Below are 22,144 nucleotides of genomic sequence, written 5' to 3'. Positions count from 1 at the left end.
TTTACATGTTCCATATGAGACCTGCCTACTTCAGTACTGACACTAAGCAGCACACTGGAGAGTTTGTACCTGGAGTGATTTTTCATTTTTTGGGGAGAGTCATGTCATATTTCTGAACAAATTGAAGCAATTAGTTTCTGATAGAGTACTGAAGTACATCAAATTAATCACTTTCTAGGCACAGATTTGCAAAGTGGAAAAGTGGAGTGAGAAAACTTGCCAGAAAATATTTTACAGGATTCAGGATTTCCCTAACCCTAAGCTTAACCTCTGTATCTTTTTATACAACCTAAGTTATGCAAATAGATATGAGTTTGCTTACAAAACAATGAATAAAATCTTTCCATACTCACCGACACAAACGACATTAAAAGCCAGTAGATACCTTTCCAACCCATGCTCTGAGATTCTATCTGTCTGAAAAGACAAGAAAGAGAAAAGTGTTTGACAGATATTACGTGCAGGCTTACATAAGATTTGCTGTTTGATTTATTGTTGAGTTACTATTTGTGTGGAGTTTTTCATGTTCTTCTCATTTCCTCTGGGTTCCTCTGGGTCCAAAATCATGCCGGTAGGTGGATTAGCTACTCTAAATTGTCCCTAGGAGCGAATGAGTATGTAAATGTGCATGTGTGATACTTTTCATTTGACTGGCGCCACATCCAGGGTGTATACCTGCTCACTAGGCTCTGGATCCACCACTCTGACCAGGATAAAGCAGTTACTGAAGATGCATGAATGAAGACAATTAAACTATCAAGATTGTGTTATCAGCATGATGTAAATTTGGCTTTTCTCAGGCACTTGGCTTCCTGTCAAACTGCCTTTCCCAACGGATCTTTCTAGTCACACCTTGTAAATCCACTTTTTGTGAGATAATTACTCTGCCGCGTAACCAGACTCCCTCTGTGCGTGTTTGCTTTCAGCACCTCAGCGGGTAGCACCGCTGATAGACACAATCCAGAAAGCCTCTAGATCCACTCTGACATCTGATACAGCCTCTAATCGACAACAGCCAGAGGTCTTACTCCCTTTGTTAGTTGGGCTGGGAACAAAATTGCATATTACCATAATGTGCAATTCATCTTTACACTCACATGTCATTTTCAAACCTGTACTTTTGTGTTGCTGATTTTTTCTCACTCTCAAACCTGTACTGCAGATGCAATTTTGGCAACCCGGCCCCAAAAATATTATATTTTGACAACAGAACTGTTTTTAGAGAGCACTTCAGTACACAGTACACTCAAACAGTGATCTTTATGCAGTCCTGGCAAGGAAGTTGTTGTTTGTCTCAGACTAACAGAAAAATACTTTGTATAGTGTTTTCCCCTTAGGACAAAATGAAGAAGAATTTAATTTATACAACAAGACTTTTAGACTCTAATTTATTAACATCCCATATAAATGTGCTAGTATGTCTGTGCAACCTGACAGATTAGTGAGTGGGTATGATGTGGGTCATATATTGTATACAGTATATGTTTTTAGCAAATGAGTATGCGTTTTTTTTTGTTTTGTTTTGTTTTATTTTTGCAAATTAATTTGCATATTTTTACCCTGAAAATTGTTAACAAACTCAACAAACTTTTAGCGATAATGGAGAACGCTCAGCACCTGCAGCAGGCCACTTTGGTGAAGCAGAGAGGCTCCGTCAGTGACTGACTGATACACCTGTGCATCAAATCAGGTCATTTGTACCCAAAGCAATAACACTTTATAATGAGTCGATTTCCTGCCAGGACAGCACCAAACTCTCACTGTGTGTATAGCATTGCAGCAATACTAATCAGCAGTGTCACAGCATTAGGTAAGAAAAACAACTTTACCTTATGCCATAACTTGGTGTAGACACCCATTTGCACTCTTTGTACATTTGTAACTATCCTAACTATTCATTGTACCTATTCACATCCAGGATTGGAAGCCAGTTCATCTGAGAGTATTACACAACCTGCCTATGGAGGTGGGAGGTATATGGTGAACCAGCAGGAAACCCACACAGACATGGCAGGAACTGCCAAAAAAAACCCACACATATAGTAACCTGAGCTCCCAGTCGACCCCAGTGCCCTGGAACTGGGAGGCAGCAATGCTATGCACTGCACCACCATGCCACACTATTTCATTTTTTGCATGTTGGAATTCCTTTTTTGTAGATTAATTCTTAAATGGAAGTACAGATTCATTTTTTCACCCAGAAATCAAGAGAATGCAAACCTTTGCATGTAACTGTAGATGATAAATTATGTACTGGGTATAGAAGTTCAAAAAAATTTAAAAAATAAAAAAAAACTCAATTTGAACCCAGAATTGGATGCCTGGGAAATTATGTACCTTAAAACCTTTTTAAAAATACACTCACATATGCTCTGCTAGCAGTGACTCCCCTTTAGTTACTATGATTCTAAGTCCTTAATTGGCTCAAACTAATCAGTGCTATCATCTCTGCTGTTCTGTATTCTTTACAATACACTTCTTGCATTCTAAATATTATTCATTACTGTTAGCATAATTTGTAGTCTAGGACAGTACTGTATACTGCATTAAAAGGTGCAATGCTTTCCGTGGATCCATCATAGGTCTAGAATAAAGAAACTATCGCAAAATGCAAAAACAGACATATAAGACTCTGATGATTAAGGATCCAATCAGACTGTCTGAACTACCACTGAGTCTTTTGTGTTCAGTGTTGCAGTATTGCTTCTGTTTTACCTGGCAGCTGAGGACTGAGCCTCATTAGAGACATACTGCTCCTTTTCATTTCTGAGATAGTATTTGAGAGAAGAGAAATGACAGTGCAGCTCATATCGGTATCATCTCTCATTTACGAAAATGTGGCGTAAGTGAATTGCCAGTCATTAAAGTCAACTGTGATGGAATGCCTAGGATGCACAATGGCACAAAGCAAAAACAGCAAACATTATTTAGAGATGAAGATATCCAGCTTAGTGTGATTCATCCCCCAAAGGTCAAAGCAGCGTGATGAAGCTGACAATAAAGACACGGCGCAATCTACTTTGTGTCATGGTTTAAGCCCCGCAGTTTTTCTTTGTGCCCCAGCATTAAAGCTTGCTAGGTGATTCATCTAACATATGTGTGTTTGGCTCAATATTTGAGTTTCTATTTTCCATTTCATACCGTGAGGCAATTGCCCTATCAGAAAAGCGCCATTATGGTTGGTTTAGAGTGTTTGGGTGCATGAAAATTCTCCATCCATTAGCCCTGCTGCAGCCGACCCAAAAAAGTATAGCACCTGTACAGCAAAGAGCCATTAACCAGGTTTAATAGGTATGACATGTATATAGCCCAAAATGGACCCAAGCATGCTCAACAAGTAGACAGGAAAATGCATTCAATGGACTGTCCATAATTCAGCAACCCAATTACTAAGCGAAACGTGCGCCACTCTCCCCCAGCAAAGCTATGTGTAAGGGCTTGATGCACTTACTGTAGATCAAGTGCAGGCACATACAGCTGTGTGGTGTTTTAACAGCATCTAGTGCCTTTCCAGCTCAGCATCAACATTCATGATGATGTACTGAGAGAAGAGCTGTCACTTTTGGATGATCCCATACTTTTCTCAGATGAGAAAGTGATAAAGTGATAAAGTTTATCAGAGATGAAGAGAACTGATGGTTTCAAGCCTTCAGCAGGAATCTTCAGATTTCCTGAACCATGTCTAGCCCAGAATATGACAAATGATTGATGAGCTGTGATGTTTTTCCATTAAAGAAAGACATTTTCTGTCTTAATGCTGGTTGGCTAGGTGTTGAGTTGTCCAAAATGCATTTTACTGGAACAAGGAACCTGTCTGGAAGGATTACCACATGGACAAAGACTTGTCTAAAATTGTCCAGCTGAAATCTCCAGATCCATTGTGTAATGATGTGCTGTAATGATGTCTTGTGGATTTTTCCCCCACACACAGCAAGGGTGCAATTTCAGGCCTCACTCTATCAGAGTGTGTCAGTTTCATTTAAAGTGATAAGGAATTCTATCACTAAGCTGCTCAGCATCTCATGTGATGCACAGTGGACTTTCTCAGGTTTATTATCTGATGACAGATACTATTTCACAAGAAGGTTCAGAGAGCCAGGGTGATGCTGAGAAGAAGTGATGCTGCATCACTGCTGTTAGTCAGCGAAGCCTTCGAGTGAAGACATTCACAGTCTGCCCAACGACTAGTGGACAGAATGATAATTTGTGTTGCTTTGGCTCAGTTTTCTAGCAGACGGTGTTTGAAGTGAAACAATGCTAAATGCTACGCTTGCCAGCTATAATTAGAGTCTACGTACATCCACATCAGATGCACAGTTTGTACACATTGCTTCCATTTTAGGCAGATAAAATTAATCTAGACCTTGGGATTATAAGGTTTGTTGGCAGGTGGATTGGGTATGCTAAAATTGACAGAGGTGTGAACAAGGGTGTAAATGTGTGTGTGCATGGTGCTCTGCTTCTCTTCAAGGGTGTATGCTAACCTCGCATCCAGTGTTCCTGTAATAGGCTCTGGATCCACCAGGACACTGACCAGGTTAAAGCATTTACTGAAAATGAATGAATGAATAAAAACTTATCACATACACTCAGTGGTGACTTTAACACATTTGTGTTGTTAGGGCATTTTCATCATGTTGTCTCTCAAGGACAAAGGATGTGTCAGTGACAGTAAAGCACAAAACAATTAGACACATAGACACACACAGCATTATGGGTGGGTTGCAACAACACAAATTCAACACAAAAAAACAATGAGCTAATCAAAGATTTGTTGTTTAGTTAAATTTATTTTGTGTTGCATTACTTCATTTTAAACATCTTTAAAAAATCATCAATGAGTTAAAACGAATACTTAACTTGAAACGTGAGTTTAAAGTAAAGGAGCAACAGAGATAAAGTTAATTAAAATGTACCTCATAAGCCAGGATTAAATGATGGCTTCGATGCAATCCAGATTTGTTTTAAACAAGGTTTTAAATTTGCTGCAAACAGATTAATAGATAAAATTTAATTTAATCCATTTTAAACCTTAATCTATTGGTGCTACAGTCTAGGTGTGTCAAATTAAAATGCTCTGTGCTGTTAAGAGGCAGAAATGTACTGTTTAGCTGAGAAAAAGCAAAACAACTTTCACTAAGCAGGAAAAGATATGCATGATGCAGGAACAGATATGCCAAAGACCATAAAGAGAGGCATACACCCAGATGATCTTAGAGAACTCACCGCTGTTTAGTATGTGAAACACGGTGGCATAGGGGTCTGAGAGCAAAACTGTCTGACTTGTCTCTACTGATGATGTGAAAAATCATCAGAGTGAATTCTGATGTGTACAGCACCATCCTAAATGCTCTCAGAAAGCCAAATGCCTGAAAATGCACTGGATTGTGTTTCATCTTGCAGCACTAAAATGACCCAAAGCACACTACTAAAGCAACTTAGGAGCTTCTCAGGGTTACAGAGTGTAATGTTCCTAACTGTCCAAGTCAGTCAATCATCCCAAATCCCATTAAGTACGCATTTCACTGAAGACCATGGGTGTACTGATAACCGAGTTATAAGATATGCCTTGAATACAAATAATATTCACAATAGCATCAACACTGTCTACACAGATAGAGGGGGCGGGGCTTTTATTTCTATGATATTTGACAGTAATTTATTTTTAATCATGTTATAACTGACAAAACAGCACAACTTCAATTGCAACAACAAAGTAGACACAAGTAGGCCCAGTAAACAGGCTAACCATTCACTGGTTAAATGTGCTATACAGATGAATTGAATTGAATTGAACTGAACTGAACTGATTTGAATTGAATTGAATTAGAGAATCTAACCTGAAATCTATCCAGAATAGATGGCCTTTTTTTTTTTTTACATATTTATCTAGTAATGCAAATGTTATTAAATGTAGTATCATGGAAAATTTCATTAAAAAAACAACATAATGTTAAAATTTTCTTAAAATCACCTTTATTTATTAAATTACATCTCCAGAAATACTGTACGTATCAAAGGACTGCCATTCCAAGGTTTACATAAACAACCTTAAATATTCTGCATTTAACTTCACTGTCATTGTTTCATTTAAAATCTGATGTGCCAGACTAAAAACTATACAACAGAACACTATTAAATATCCGCTAAAAACAAGAGCACTGTATTATCCCGTTTTATTGCTTCACAGACCAAATGAACAACGTTCAGAGCACTACAGTTCATCTTGGCTGGACAGTATGAATTATCCTGGTGATTACCTGTCTTAGTCATGCGTGCTTACCCTTGAGCTGCCCTTGAGATAAATGTGTGATTTCACTTAACCGAAACTCTGCACCACACCACCATTCCCCTCTATCTGTCTTAAGCCAATGCATCTTCTCCCAAAGTCTGATTCATTGACCCATACTTCCGTTCCAAGCTGAGCCCTATGTCGTGACGAGTCACATTTGCACCTAATCCATCTTCTGTCCAGCTCTGAGTCAGCCAAGTGCCACATGGGCTCTAGCTCCTCTCAGCTCAATTCATACTGGCGCATGCATGCTGCTGCAAATCAAGGACACTTAGCCCAGGAATTAAAGGCGAATAATAGGAACTGAGGAAAGGGGGAAATGACACGTGTCAGCTGTTAAATAGGAAATGGCCTTGATTATGATCAGTCTTTATCGTTTTATGAGGCAGAATGATAAAGGCTCATTAAACATAGAACAAACTACAATGCTAATCATAGATCCCTAATCTTCATCTCCCTTTGTAAAATAGTTCAGGTTCTAGCCAGGCAGTTACTGAGCCCCTACACCTACCGTTTAACTGTAGCAAATTGCACTTGATCACACAGAGCCTTAAATGCTATTTGTCCAGTTTTTGTTGGGGGAAGGTAGTAAAGAGAACAAGAACAAGGTCACTATTTCATTTAACACTTTAATACATTTAGTTCTGTCTTTTCAAGCACCTGGCTTAAGCGAAGTAGTTCAGTTGAGTATGGCCTTCATGCTGCTGATGACTTTCTAACACAAAAGAAAATTACACCAAATTCTTTGGAAATATGTATTATTTAATATGATATTTGTACATCAATTCAATCAACCAATATGTTATATAGCTATTAAACAGGGTGCCCCATAAGTCCAGCATCATAGGAGAAAAATAAAAAATGGCAAAACAAAAGCTTCCTTTGCTTTCTCTGAGACACATGAAGCCAGCCAACCACATCTTTCTGAACTGCTGCTCGTGCTTTGTCACAGGGCTGCCTAACACACTCGGAGGAAAGTGCTATATGCTCTGTTCCGCATACATGAGCTCACAGACGTCCATGACTAGCTAGTGTCACTGTGATTGACAGGGAGGTAGTAATACCATCCCTCCCACCCAGAGAGCACAGCCAGCTTAACGGCAAACTGGCTCTCTTGACATGATCCTGTCATGTAAACTTTGTATTTATCAAGGCAATTTGTATTGCAACAGCTAGCTATTAGCATTCAGCTAGGTTGTATAGTCAGAGTTACCATCACGCTACCTAACATTTGAGAAATTAGGAATTAAGCTGCTGTTATTTAGCCCTAGCTATTGTTTTCCCACATTCCTTGGATCCTTTGTGAAAGGCAGACTAATAAACCATCAGTAACTAAGATGAATGTCTGATTCAAGGTAGACGTCTTTTGTATTTGTACTCTTTTAATTTCCTCTTTTAAATTACTAAATGTAAATTTAGTAAATTTAAAAGACTATATATTTCTACTTTAACTTGAGTAAATAATTTGAAGATGTACTTCAATTATTTTACCAGAGTAATTATTTAGATGAATAATTGCATTTTTGAGTAAATCATTTTAATACTTTTACCACCTCTCAAAAATATCCAGCCATATTTATCAACAGGGACCTCTTTTAAATTACATGTGTAAGGTTTACATAAAAAAATAAAAGCGGCTCAAATCAAATATTATTTGCTTCTTACAGCATTTATAGCCATCTCAAGAACAGCATTTCCTGTTTTGTATATTGGGAAAAGCCTCCTGCGGATGATGTATCTTTACAAATTTTGAAGAACTAGGATCATAGAGGCACTGTTCCTATCACTTTTTGATTTTCGAAGATGCAATTTACAGCCAAGCTGCTTTCTCTGCACTTAAACCTCTTGGTGTTAATTATTTAGCTCTCAGCTGTACACATCACTGTTTATATAGCAAATTGACAGCATTTTCTCAATATATTGACAGCAGTTTCTCAGTATAAGAAGTGCACACAGATAGTAGTGGAAACTTCATAAACTGCCTTCATAGATTATCTTTCTGTTATGTTGGAAGGGCAATAATGCCTGTAATACCCAACCAATGTAGTCGATCATGTAGTTCAGGTTTGTATTGAGAGAAGCTCAAAATTGGATTCTTTTATTGCACCGTGCAGTTTAATATATTAACTATCTCTTTTGTGTTTTCTAGTTTTATGTTTTGTTTTCTAGCTTCTATGTTCTCTATGTTTTGCATAGTGCAGTTTTTTAAGATTTAAATTAATTAAAATAAGATGAAATGTACATAAGATGAAAAATATATTTGCATTACATTAGGAAAAATAATCAAAAACATCTATATGGGTTTTTGCAGAAACTTTATCACTTAATTATCACATGTAACAATTCAAATGATCAAAAAGTGTGTGTTAAGATATTACTAATGAAACAATTAAAACTATATTTTTGAATGTGAATGTGTAAATGTGGACTTATTCCACTTGTCTCTTAGAACTTTATTTAGGTTTTCTGTTATTTGTTTTAGATCATTTTTCCTCCATTATACGTCTTCTTCGCTTTGGTTGTGTCTTTGTGTTCATGCTTTTCTTTTTCTAAATGATACCTTTTACTTTTGGTAAATTATATCTTTTTGTGCCCCTCTCCAGCTCTGGAAAGGGATAGCTATTTTCCTGATTTCACTGACCCATAACTGGATTGCTCACAAAAATTGCTTGAGAGTTTAAGTCTCTTCTTGATCTTTTCATGCCTTAGGGTGTTACAGCTTGCACTGTCTGTCAATGCAGGTTGTTTACAGATGTATTTGACTGTTTTTATCTGCATTGCATTATTTCTATTGGGACTATGGAGCAAAACTGTAAACCAAATTCCTCTGTAAACCATCTCAGACCAAAATTAGCATTTGTCTTTTTTTTCCCCCAATAATGGTTACATCTCCACTTGCCTTAATAGGAGCACCAATAGTGTCAGGTAAGGATTCCACCACTATCTTGAGTTTTGAGTTTCTGTCAAATTAAGCCCACTTTTGCTCTGATTGGGTGCACAGCTCAGCTAAAGTTCATGGGTGCTTGTTCTGTTGTTCCACTGGTTGCTCCAAATAATCACAAGTTTTTGGAGCTTTTGCAGGCCAGTCGAAGTGTCAGAGTGTTCCATCAAGTTTGTCAATCAGGTCACACAGTTTTGACCTTCTGGAATGTAAGACTGTCAATCTAGACATGAAGCACAAAAGGAAACCACAGTATCTGGCCAATGATCCAGTTTATTACTACATTTGTACAGGTGTGCAACCTACTAAATTGTACAATTAAGTACTGGATGTGAATTCTTTTCCTGAGAGCTTGAGAAGCCTATCCCACGAACACTGGAGTACCAGTCATTACCAGTGAACCACACATACAAACACAGTAGGGGTGTAAAGCAATGGCACTATCTATATGTTTCCATATCTGTTTAGTGCTCCAAATATTCATATCTGTATCTGTATGTAGATTTATTTATTTATTTATTTATTTATTTAAAAACAGAGACGTATGTGGAACTGTTTCTTTAATCCTTTTTTTTGTTTGTACTAGCCGGCAATATTTAATAAAAGAAATTAGTCGGTTCTCATTCCCCAAATATATAAAAAAAAAAACAGCCTAATTTAAACCCCTGCAGTTAATAAAACACGCAGTTACTAAGTAAGAATGGAAGAAAGCTGTAAATGCCTTGCTGTAAATGCACTGATCACATTCATGTTAAGGAATGTGGTTTTTCTTTGTCCAGTGAGCTCATGTTCTGAAACCTCACCAGCATGAAAGTGCTTCCCAGTCCTGATGCACACCTCTAGTCTCAACCAGATGCCTGTGACTATAACTGCAAGCTTATCTGTCATATTGTTTATGTGTATTTGTACATGTTTAACACATCAGTTAATACTGAATAATGTACTCGTAATTGGTTACATCCCCAAAACACAAACCCACAGCTAGAGGCAGAAGAATGTGGAAGAAGGAAAAAGGAGGATAAATTCCTCATCACTTGTAATTTTTAAATATGAGAACTGAGTGTCAGATAAGAATGAAAAGATTAACAGGAATTAGAGTAGGTCTAACCTTAAAGTGTGCTCATTGACTTGTCCTTCTGGGAAGTGAAGAAATGTATCCTATATGTCCTATATCCTTTATCTCTAAAAAAAAGGAGTAGACTATAGAGAGGCAAGTAATGTCAAGTGTACTAGTGAACCTCTTCAATGCTGGTCTCTTGGTACTACTCAGTGGGCACTCCATTCATATGTGATGCTGCCTGACCTCTATGTTCTCTGCCCTATTCAGCAGCAGAAGGGTGTCCAGATTAAGCTACTCAACTCCAGCTAAATGCCCTCCAAACTTTGAAGGCACTCTTTGTAAGGCAGCTTTCTGTGACTGCATTTTTCTGATGGCTGTTTTAAATGGTGATGATGGATTTTAGATGATGGATCTCAAGAGGAGCACGAAATCTTTCAGCTCTAAGGAAATGTCTGGTGCTTTTTCCTGCTTCATAAAGGGGCAAAAACTATCAAAGTACCTTTGATATTTGACAGGTATTATATATAACAACAATAACACTAAGAAATATCAGAATGGAAGGTTTATAGCAGGAAGGCTTGTTTAGAGCCTCAGTTTTGAGTCATACATGCTTTTAGAAAGTAATTTGGAAAATAAACAGTTTATCAGCTCCACAGGCTTCTGAAACACAATGCATTAACATTTCACAGCACACAGCTACAAAAATATATTTCACTTTTAAAAGAACAAAGTTTTTGGGTTCAAGTGGGTTTTTTTGTTTTTTTTAACTGTAACTTTTGAGTCAAGTTGATTAAACATGTTTCTCATAAAACAACACTAGCGCACAGACATACTGCAATATCTGGTAACTCTTTCTATAAAGGCCATATATATAATGAACTATCAACACATACCATACCATGTTATAATGCATTCAAAGGCATATTACACATTGTTATAACTACCTACAAAACTACACTACACTGTATAGCAACCTTCATTAATAATATGAATATTAATATTAATCATTATTAATATTAATTTGTAACAAATTATATTACAAAAACAAAACAAACTCAACTCCACTTTTGTATAGTGCAGTGTATACATTATAGCATTTCATTACTGAGCCTCACTGAGGTTTTTCCCCCAATAATACCAGTGACAATATTAGGGGGAAATAATCAAACCTTTGGTTTCATTTTTTTTTTGTTTGTTTGTTTGTTTAAAATATGTCTCACTTTACATACAGCTCAAAATACAACTTATAAGGTATTATAATTAGGTTATAATATAATATGTCTGTCAATAATCTGCTCTCATATGAAGTATCAATATTCAGTTACTTGTAAAATTTTTTTTTTTGGCACCGGCAATATTATGTGCTAGAAACATTTTTTATAATGTTAACAATTCACTGAGAATTATGTTACCAATTCAATTATGTAAACAAAGCATTATGAATTGTATTAACAATTCATAATGCATTATAACCACGTTCTCATAACTGATAACTGAATGCAGGAGTTGCCAAAACAGATTAAAATTAAAAGTGCGCTGTTGCTCTTTCCACTGACAGCAGCTTGTACAGAAAGGCAGCTGAAACACGCCCGGTGTGAGTGGACTGAGACCTTGACATGATGCTCGAGGTGACACTCGACACGACCCGTGACTCGATGCTTGCATTTAGCATCCAGGGTGAATTCAGGGTTAAGCGTATCCTGGCTATGAACAGCAAACTGCAACTACATTGTATGCCATATGGTGATAACATTACAGACTACACATCTGTGAAATAGATAATACAGAATAAATTTCACCGCAGATAACTGATGAGGATTGCACATGGAACTATTTAAATGTGATTTACTTATGCTGCTTTATGTATCAAACGTCACTTAAAGTTAGTCTATTTTGGATGCACTATTTTTGTTACTTCACTATTTTTGTTAAGCTTTTAAGTTTGTCTAGTCCAATTAACATATTTGTTTGAAAGCCCTTCATTTTCTTTGAAAGATCTGACCTTTTGCCATATTTCCTTTTTTATTTGATATTGACAGTGATTTACCTTTCTACCTTTTTACCTGTCTGCATTTAGTAGTACTTGCAAAAGGATACTGTTGTTTATCCAGCACATCACTATTCATTTTAAATTGGAAGGTACTGTCCATTTCTTCTGATGTCTTTTATATTTCTATAGTAATGAAACTGGACTTTCTTTTTTAAAGCTCATTTGAAACTAAACCTGCAGTCAAAAATTGATTAAAAAATAATAAATAAAAGCTAAATTGTAAGAAGTTAATACCTATTTCTATAAAATAACTAGAAGGAGAAAAAAAATATATACTTACACTCTAATAGCAAGAGATGAAGCTATATCTGTGTTGACTGGAGTAAATAGCAATTGAGTAGGTAGATTTGTCTGCAGAAAATAAAGGAATTTCTACAAAGAGCCTCTTTTCATATGAGACCAGACAGAAATCCAACTTAAGCCCAATAATAAATTTTATGTGGAACTCGTGTGGTAGTCCTTGGAGGCAACTACTAAAGCAATAAATGTGCCTTATAGAGGCATCTAAAAAAGTAAAATAGTGATGGCTTTGTATTTGATTAATGGAACAAACTTTACAGTGATAAATCAAACACAAGGGTAAACAATACCAAAATAACTCTCTGCAAGCAGACAAGGGAAAAGCCTACCCTACAGATTAATTCATATTGAATTGTGTTGATCTTTTTTCTCTTCTACTGTGTGGTTTAATTTTCTAGGGTACATGACAGGTTTTTCAGACAGAAACAAGATGTCTAAGAGGTTTGGGAGGTTTATATTTGCCTAATATAATGCGGTACACATTTACTGTACTATTTAATCCTGCAGCAGTCTTAATGTTGCTTGCGACTTTCTTTTAAATGTCACAAAGAAAACAGCTGCATGAGTACATTTGTTATGAAAACGGCCAGACATAGCTGTCAGACATGTGCGGCACAGCCAAGAGGACGTTTTTTGACCATCACCATCTAGGCGGAAAAAAGAAAGTGCTGGCGGGGCTCCCGAGGAACAAAACAGTGTTCGGCTGCCTCTCATGCATCAGCTCGCTTGCACTGCATTTAATGCTTGGCTGGAGCTGTTCACTCCATCTCAGCCTCTCAGCTGGCCCATTCCACTCTTTCAACCCCTTACACACAATGAGTCTAATCACGCTATCACTGTACGTGTGGAAAGCTTCTGAGTAAATTTTGCTATATTGATTTTAAAAGTGAAAGCATGTCACTGGATAAAATCAATTCAACAATAGCAGGGGATTGCTCCTTACTTTTTAAAGGAGTGAGAGGCTGTACTTTTTAAGTTTTCAGGTACTGTTTTAATTGTAAATGTACTGTTTGTCATTTCCTAAACTTTTAATGTCTTAATAAATTAATAAATCAATGTTTAATGTTTAAGGAATAAAACCAGAATGTGTGTGCTATTATAGACATGGTGGTTTGACAGGACAAGTTGATCAATCCTGAAGTATAACAGTATAACTGCCGGAACTACTGTCAGAGCCATGCTCCTGGAATATTAATCAGCATCCTCTGACCAATCAGAATTGAGCATTCAACAGGACTGTGGTATAATTAAATAGAAAACATAGAAAGTATATGTCCTAAAAGTAACATCTCAAACGGTGTTCTCAAATTGGGAATCTAGTGCACTCCATGGGATCTACAATATCATTGCTATAAAAGACATATGAAACCTGCCACTTCAAGCTGAGACTTACACTGCCATCTTGGTTGGGACAATCCAATGAGTCCACAGAGATTCGAATGAAAGTTCTGGCACACTCTGTAGTATTTGCATGTAAGAATCACTGACACAATTACAGAAGTCAACGCAGATAGGCAAGGATGAGTTTACTCTTTATTACTGTTTAGCGCCTCTTTAACTAAACTTCAACTTGGCTAACAATCTTAATGTTTGGTAGGTCATCTGAGATTGGAATTTTTAGTTGGATTTTAAATTGAGTTCCATTTACTTACTCTGACAGGTAGTTTATAATTTAGACTACTAAACTAAGCCTCTGGCATTTGTCTTGTTATCTTTAACTAATGTTATGTTACTTGATTCATTTGATGAATGTGTTGCTGTAAAGCTTTTTTTACGTGAAGCTTATACAACGTTGACTTTACGCAGTCATGTTATTGCTGTTGCTGTTATAAGCTCTAGGAATCTCTACTCTATGATTTATTGTTATTAGGTTATAGTTGTTTTATTAAATGTTAGTAGATAGTAGTAGTATATGCATGTGTGTGTGTGTGTGTGTGTATATATATATTTATACAGTATATACACACATGCATATATATATAAATATATATATATATATATATATATATATATATATATCTGACAGGTAGGTCTTGGTTTATGATCATTTCTGTCCCACTGTACATTTACATTATCCCACTGCAGATATGTATGGCACTGTATAAATGCAAATTTTGTGAAAATCAGTTGAACTTAAAACCAATTTACATATAATTTTAGCACTTTTATCTCACATAATAGACTATCACTGTTTTACAAGCTAATTGTCAGGGGTGTTGATGTAAGACAGTAGTATGCTAGCTAGCAACAGAGCTGGAGAGCTTGCTGTTTACATAACTGCATTATCAGCAGACATAGCTACTGTTAGCTTAGCAAATTAAGCTGGCTGAGTCAACAAGGCTAATAGTGCACCAAAAAACTGTATGAAACTGTGTGTTATCTATAGCAGCTGTCATCTTAGTACACCAGTATAAACAAAACCTCAAACTACTATCTTACTTTAGTAGCAATTAGCTAGCAATTATGATGGCCCATGACATGCTGCTAAAACAATAGCCTAGGTGACTACAACTCTATCTAAAAATTAACTTTAACACTGAACCAAAATGCTGATGTCCTTATCTACTGTGAAAACAATCCAGCTAAAAATAACTGAAAGCCTGGAAGTCATACAGAGGATATCTTTAACAGACCCAGTCCATCAATATGTGAAAAAATAAATGTGCATAAAGTACATTTTAAAGGTATTTAGGACAGGAAAAGGCTCCCTAAATACTATCACATATTCAGTTCCATTTCCGTAACGTAAAAAAAGCGATGCACTGTGAGCCAGTATCGCAAAAACTAATCCAGCATCTTGTTGCAATATATTCTAACCCCAACGTTGAGGATTAACTATCTATGTAGCTATTATGTTTATGTGCCTTCACTCTGCAGGGAAGAAAGCTCTACAATAACAGACATAATTGCTGATCTATAAATCATCATATTTGTACTATATCACAGCGAAGTTAATGACATAATCAGGAAACCACAAATGAACACTGATTCTAGAAACAAACTGAACAGCTTTGTTTATTACAAAACTCACAGAGCAAAACAAATACAAGCAGGAAAGCTATCCAAAATGGTCTTCTGCTTAAGGCTGTAAAAGAACAATGTCTCGTGTATCTAGTTCCAATGTTCGAGAATCGAGAGTCCAGCTGCATTGGCACAAGAGAGAGTCACGTAACACTGTAAGGGCTCTCATAAACCAAATAGCCCACCTCATTAATTACACTAATAAAAGAATACATTTTTGCTCTTCTTTGTGTTCACTCACAGCATCCACACACACTGTTCATTTCTGCAGTTCTGAATCACTTTCATGCTTGGTTTCATTTGCAAGCAGCTATGACCAAAACAGGCAAACAGTTTCCTTCTTCTACTCTGTCCGAAACTCACATTCATCAAGACAACATCACCGACCCACAATCACTATGTTGAGGAGTAAAACATGCTAAGTGCTCCAGAGGAGCTGCAGAACGGCTAAAGAATGTGTCATTAAAGGTAAATAAAGTGGGTTTAATCTAAGGCCAAGGAGAAGTTTCCAGTTCACTCTTCCAACGGCTTCTCTTTGGAGGGCAGCCAGAGTCCTGACATGTATGAACAGTGAAATATTGATCATACAGCCATGAGTTTGGAGTACTTTCTTCATTACAACTTGGATAACACTCACAACCTGACAGGCCAAACTAGTCACATAACATCCATTACGTAATTTCCTTTTATCTCTATATTTTATTCACTGGGGCCGAAAGGTCAGCACACGGATTTGCAGAGAGTTTACACATGGGCTTGACTGGTTTATCACATTCTAAACCTGACTGGTTTTATTAAAACCCTGACAGGGTTTATTAAAATTTATTATTAAAAGTTATTGCAATATATAGCTGAATGAAGAAAAGCATTTCAGAAACTGCTGACCTCCTGGGATTTTCACGGACGACATTCTCTAAAGTTTGCACAGAATGATGTGAAAAACAAAAACATCCAGTGAGCTGCAGTTCTATGGGTGGAAATACCTTGTCAATGAGAGAGGTCAGAGAAGAATCACCAGACTGGTTCAAGCTGACAGGAAGGCTAAAGCAACTCAAATAATCACTCTTTACAACCATGGTTAGCAGAAAAGCATCTCAGAATGCACAGCCACCCTGAGGCAGAGGGGCTACAACAGCAGAAGAACACACTGGGTTCCACTCCTTTCAGCCAAGAACAGGAATCTAATGCTACAGCGGACACAGGCTCACCAAAATAGCAAGCCAAAGATTGGGAAAAGACCAAGTGATGATTTTTTTTCCAATTTCTAAATGTCTAGATTCACTGAACTAAAATCGTTATTATTATTATTAGTAGTAGTAGTAGAAATTTTAAAATTTAGGGTTTAGGTTTTTGTAAATTTCAGTTTCAATTCTGTGGCCAAGTTGTTGTTTTTTTTTTTATTTCAGTACATCATAATATCCAGTGACAGCTTTGACTTATTCAGCACTACTAAAAGAAAACTTATGTAGTTACAAGAATGAGGAATGTTACGAGAGTGAGGAAGTCTACACAGCATCTGGAAGTTGAAGGGGTTAAAGCGGCTGAAGACATTTTTGTTGGAAGAAAATTTATTCTCATACAACTCAACGAATATGCATATTTTCCTCTTTTGATTGCAAATTTCATTTTATATTTTGGTAATTAATCATTTTGTAACCTATGGGCAGTAACATTATTCACGAATAAAAAACTCTTTTTCCACACTTTTCCAAGGATACATCAGAAGCCAGGAAAAGTTGTGCTGACCACATAAAAGACAGCAACTTCCCCAAAGATGTGTCAGTGCTTTGGCATTTAGAAGTTACACTTGGCACAAAATTGAAAATGGTAGCCTCAGATTTTCACCCTGAGAACACGTGTGAATAAGTTAAATATTTGAACATGTTGTCCAAGCTTCATTTTCCTTGGGTTAGATAGAGATTTACATACATTTGAATACAGAAATACCTTTGTAGCTCAAATTCAGGTATGTGTGATGTTTCATAGAAAACAGACCACAGTGAAAGTATGCACAGTGTTCCTAGAGAAAGCTGACGAGAAAGGCAGCAGGTAAAAGGGTAGATCTGGAGTTGACATATATATGACTCAGTGAGAGCATCCCCATACTATGTTAATCCTACAATGGCATATAATTCAACCCTTTGAAAAGCTGTTTTCAAAGTCCAGAAAAAACACGCACACATTCTTTTTGGGTGTGCTTCCAATTACAGCATGCATTGAGAGGCAGCATCTATCTATCTCTGTCTAACTCTTGCTTCCTGTCTCTCTTTTTCAACATTGCAATGTTCCACTCTGATAATTTCATTTTAAATTAATAAAAGATGCTTCTCTCAGTGTGAACTTTATATTAAGCACACTGTGAAGTTGAACTTCCCCGTTGTAACCTTGAAATAATATTCTAAATGACTGATATGAAAACAATGCAACAATAGACAACTGAAAATAACACTTTGAATTCAAATTGCGCACCTTTTTCCAATAATAATCACCTCAGTGCTTGGCTGGAATGAAGACACAGATGGTAATAAATCTTACACATAATGTGCATCTATATCCACAGAGACCTAAAAAACTAAACACAAAGCAATGCTCAAGTTCCACAGATGCTCAATGCAGAGCATATCAAGATGATGGTACGCCTCATAACACAAACACAGAAAATAATCACAATATTCTTAATGAGTAATGAATCCATAACCCTTTACTACTGCGCACAGCTGTCAGTAATGATGGCTTCACCATTTAAAATAAATTGCTGATTAAAGGTCCATGTGTGCATTTTGAATTTTATTACATGAGAGAGAGAGAAAGTGGGAGAGAGAGACAAATAAAGAGAGGGAAAGAGGGAGAAAAGAGGGAGAAAATAGAGCAGGAGAAAGAAAGTGAGAGAGAAAGTGAGAGACAGAAAGAGGGACAGAGAGTGAGAAAGCGAGAGAAAGAGGCCGTGAGAGAGGGAGTGAGAACTACAGAGAGAGAGAGAGAGAGAGAAAGTGAGAGAGAGAGAGAGAAAGAGCGGGAGAGAGAGCCTTCATTTTTACGGTGGCTAATAAAGGCCATGTTATAATTACCTTGTGAACCTCTGGACATTCGTTATAAAAAAAAGGACATTGTGATTTTTAGTGGCTCTGCACACAACTTTAAAAGCCTTCCATTTTAACATGAGGAATGTAGAGTGCAGAAAAGAATTTGGGGGGAAAAAAGGAAGGGAATAAGCTAACATGAAAGTTTATATCTGAAGTAAAAAAATTATTACACTAAGTAAAATGACTGAAGGCAGTTTCACACGTTCAGAAGCAGTGCATGAAAACAATTTTGTCATTTTGTTTGGCTTTTTTGTGACACATTTAGATCCATGGTTTTAAATCAGCTCTTCAGTGCTTGGAAATTGATGAGATGAATGAGGTGCATTAGAGAAGGAAACACATGGAACTAATGTAGGGCAATGGGCTGCCAGGACTGGAAATAGAAATCAATGATCTGATTTAGATTTAGGCAAAAAATATTTAACGCAATACAGTTTACTGTATTGTAACATAGCAGATATTTAAAACAGCATTTAAAGGGGAGATGTTGCAAAGCATGATTCTTATCAAAATGACACATACTTCAACATGTTATTGATTTCCTCCCTGTAATGAAGGCCAATTCCAGCATTATGGATGAGACATTTGAACTCACATTGACTTAGCCTGCACAAGCTCAGCATCAGTGAGATGGCTTGCATATTTGTCATGTGACCTTTCAGGGAAAATGCAGATCGATATTCAGAAATAAGATGGTCATGTGTATATTACAGATGAATGTTATGGATATGACATCACAGGAACGGAGTGTTTTTGAGAGATTTACGATAAACGTTATGAAATGAAAAGACTCTTTCAGAAATGTCATGATGTGTCTGGAGCCCACATGGCTGCGTAAGACATTGTTTTATGAAACAAATGTGAATTGTGAATAAACTAAGAAGGAACTAAGTTAAATATAGGTTAAAATATGAACTTAAATTATTTTATCTTCTGTGCTTATACAGTTTTCTAGGGTGGTGTTTCTATTTACATGGAACTGTTTTAAAATATAATTCATTTAATGATTTATTCATTTTCTATTGTATAATTTTGCATACAGTTTTAATATTTAACTAACTTTCTCCAACAATATCCCATTCAAGATGCTTACATGGTGAAGCTTTCTGCATGGAGACGTTTGTTTAACATTTTTTGAAGAAGTCGCCAGTGTCAGCGCTTTGAAACCATTAGTTTTCCACCTTGGGATAGTCTTCATAACGGAAGGCTTTGCACTTTCTCAGTAACATGACAAGCTGCAATTTTTGTCTTATTAACTTCAATAGAGAGAAAAATAGAGAGGTTATATAATGCTATAATGTATGTGTAATGTAATGTATGTAAACTTGTATTTAGAACTATCCACTACATTAAATACTATTAAAACTATAAACAATTGTACTCATTGACAAATTGCTGTGGTATAAGAGTAATAAATCATTTTGAGACATTCTATTATTGGAAATAATATAACACACCTTCTGCTTGGTAAAGGCATCACACATCCGTCAGTGATTAAATTCTTATAACATTCTCCGTCATGTTTTATTCCTTACATGAAGTGAAATCCTCAGCCAAAATGTAACTGTTTAACATCCATATTTAAAATATTAATGTACTCAGAGGAGATTCTGCAGTAAATTTTCTTTTAAATCCTGTAGTATAAAAAATAAGGAAAAATCCCTACACTTATCAAATTTAACTTTAATAAATGTAAAACATTAATAAATGTAAAAAAAAATTCTTTTTTTCATTTTTAAGGAATGTAAAATGGACATTTTCACACAACATATTATCAACATAACCAACCGTTTTTTGTATTACTTTCAATTATAACAGCCTATTTAAAAGTGTCAAATACTGTTAAAATATGTCATATACTGTGGATGCTTGTTATTTAAAAGATTGTATCATCCAAACTCCTCTGCCAGTCAAAGGTTTAAAACAACCGTCAAGCAATGCAAATCAATTCAGTCCATCATGGACATTTAATAGAGACTATTACACAATGCACAAAAATCTGACAGTACAAAGGCAGGTGCTATTTTGAAAGTCAATAGGCACAAATGGTTGGTATGATGAATAAATCTGCACAGGAAAAAAAAACATTAGGACAAAACACTAAAAAAAGAGAATGTCACCAAGTGTCTGTCATAGACATTGTATTGAATTGCATCCCCACTTATTCTCCCCTTCTCTCCATCAAACTGACTTCAGACTTAAATATACTTCTTAGCGTAGAGCATAATTTGTGTAAAATACTTTAAAAAGCAACAGCAATCACTTCATCCTTATTACAAGAGCAAAAGCAATCTTTTAGTGACAATGACACTTGCAGTGCTAACTTGAATACACAAGCCTATGTCATGCATTACACTGAGAGAAAGAATTAAGCAACAAAATCACACCTGCCTGTGTGCAAGCATGTGAAGCCTGTGTATTAGCAGTCCAGAAAGAGCGAAAATGGAACCTCGGTTCTATAAAGAGTGTTCAATTAAACACCTATCAACTGACATCACATTGCGGGAAATAAACGGACAACAAAGACTACGAGAAAGTCATGAACACAGCAGCCCGTTAAAATCACACTTTTAGAAGTGATCCAACCTTGTACTGTGTGTTATGAAATTTAACTGATGACTGCAGAACTCGTGTTCTTCTCTCTTGCTCTCTAACTCTCTTCACCATTACATCAAATTCACACCAGGAACAGGTATTGAACAAGAATCAATACTAAGGCAAACAGGCAAGTAATAAAAAGTAAGCACACACAAACTCATATTAAAACATCCTATTCACATTACAGTACTCTCATAGATAAGGCATCATCAATCAGACAATGAAAATTTAAAAACAAAACAAACAAAAAACAGAAAAAAAAACATGCATTCAGATCTAAGTGCTAATGGAGATAAGTGCTTTTATCAGAATAGTGCAAATGCGTCATTTGAAAAACTAAATGAGGTTACATAAATGAGGAGAACAATCACAGACTTTCACATGAGGTTATCTACGTTGGTGACCTGCATTTTCAAATTATATTTAAATCAGACTTGTAATTGCAGATATTATATATATATATATATATATATATATATATATATAAGGAGTGTATAGAATTTGAGAGCAGTGAAGCAATGAAGTTGTAAGAAATGCTAAACTGACTCTCCATCTAAACTGAAACGCTTGTGAAATGCTAAACTGAAATGAAGAACTGCCAACAGCACAGTGCATCTCACAGCATATGACTGTATGACTGTATCGTAGCTCCACCTATTGATACCTCATGTTCGGTATAGATGACATAAACAGCCAGCTCATTTGAAATTTCATATAAAAGTTCATTACGTCACACACAATAGTCATCATGACATTTACATTCTGACCTCCAGTATACATAGATTCAATATTTAGTGTA

The 22,144-nt window shown here is 36.2% G+C and overlaps 1 protein-coding gene across 1 annotated transcript in view; it reads right to left on the bottom strand.

The window, feature by feature from the left end:
• calcr (calcitonin receptor) overlaps nucleotides 1-22,144 on the bottom strand; it is a 55,414-nt gene that overhangs the window by 31,209 nt on the left and 2,061 nt on the right. Inside the window, exon 2 of the mRNA XM_026930171.3 lies at nucleotides 354-417. Coding sequence (XP_026785972.3) covers nucleotides 354-398 — 45 coding nt within the window. The 5' untranslated portion in view covers nucleotides 399-417. The remainder of the gene's footprint in view (nucleotides 1-353; nucleotides 418-22,144) is intronic.

Source organism: Pangasianodon hypophthalmus, chromosome 23 (genome assembly GCF_027358585.1).
Source record: "Pangasianodon hypophthalmus isolate fPanHyp1 chromosome 23, fPanHyp1.pri, whole genome shotgun sequence".
Lineage (NCBI taxonomy): Eukaryota > Metazoa > Chordata > Actinopteri > Siluriformes > Pangasiidae > Pangasianodon > Pangasianodon hypophthalmus.
The sequence above is the reverse complement of the archived record's forward strand: the minus strand, read 5'-3'. Positions and strand labels throughout refer to the sequence as shown.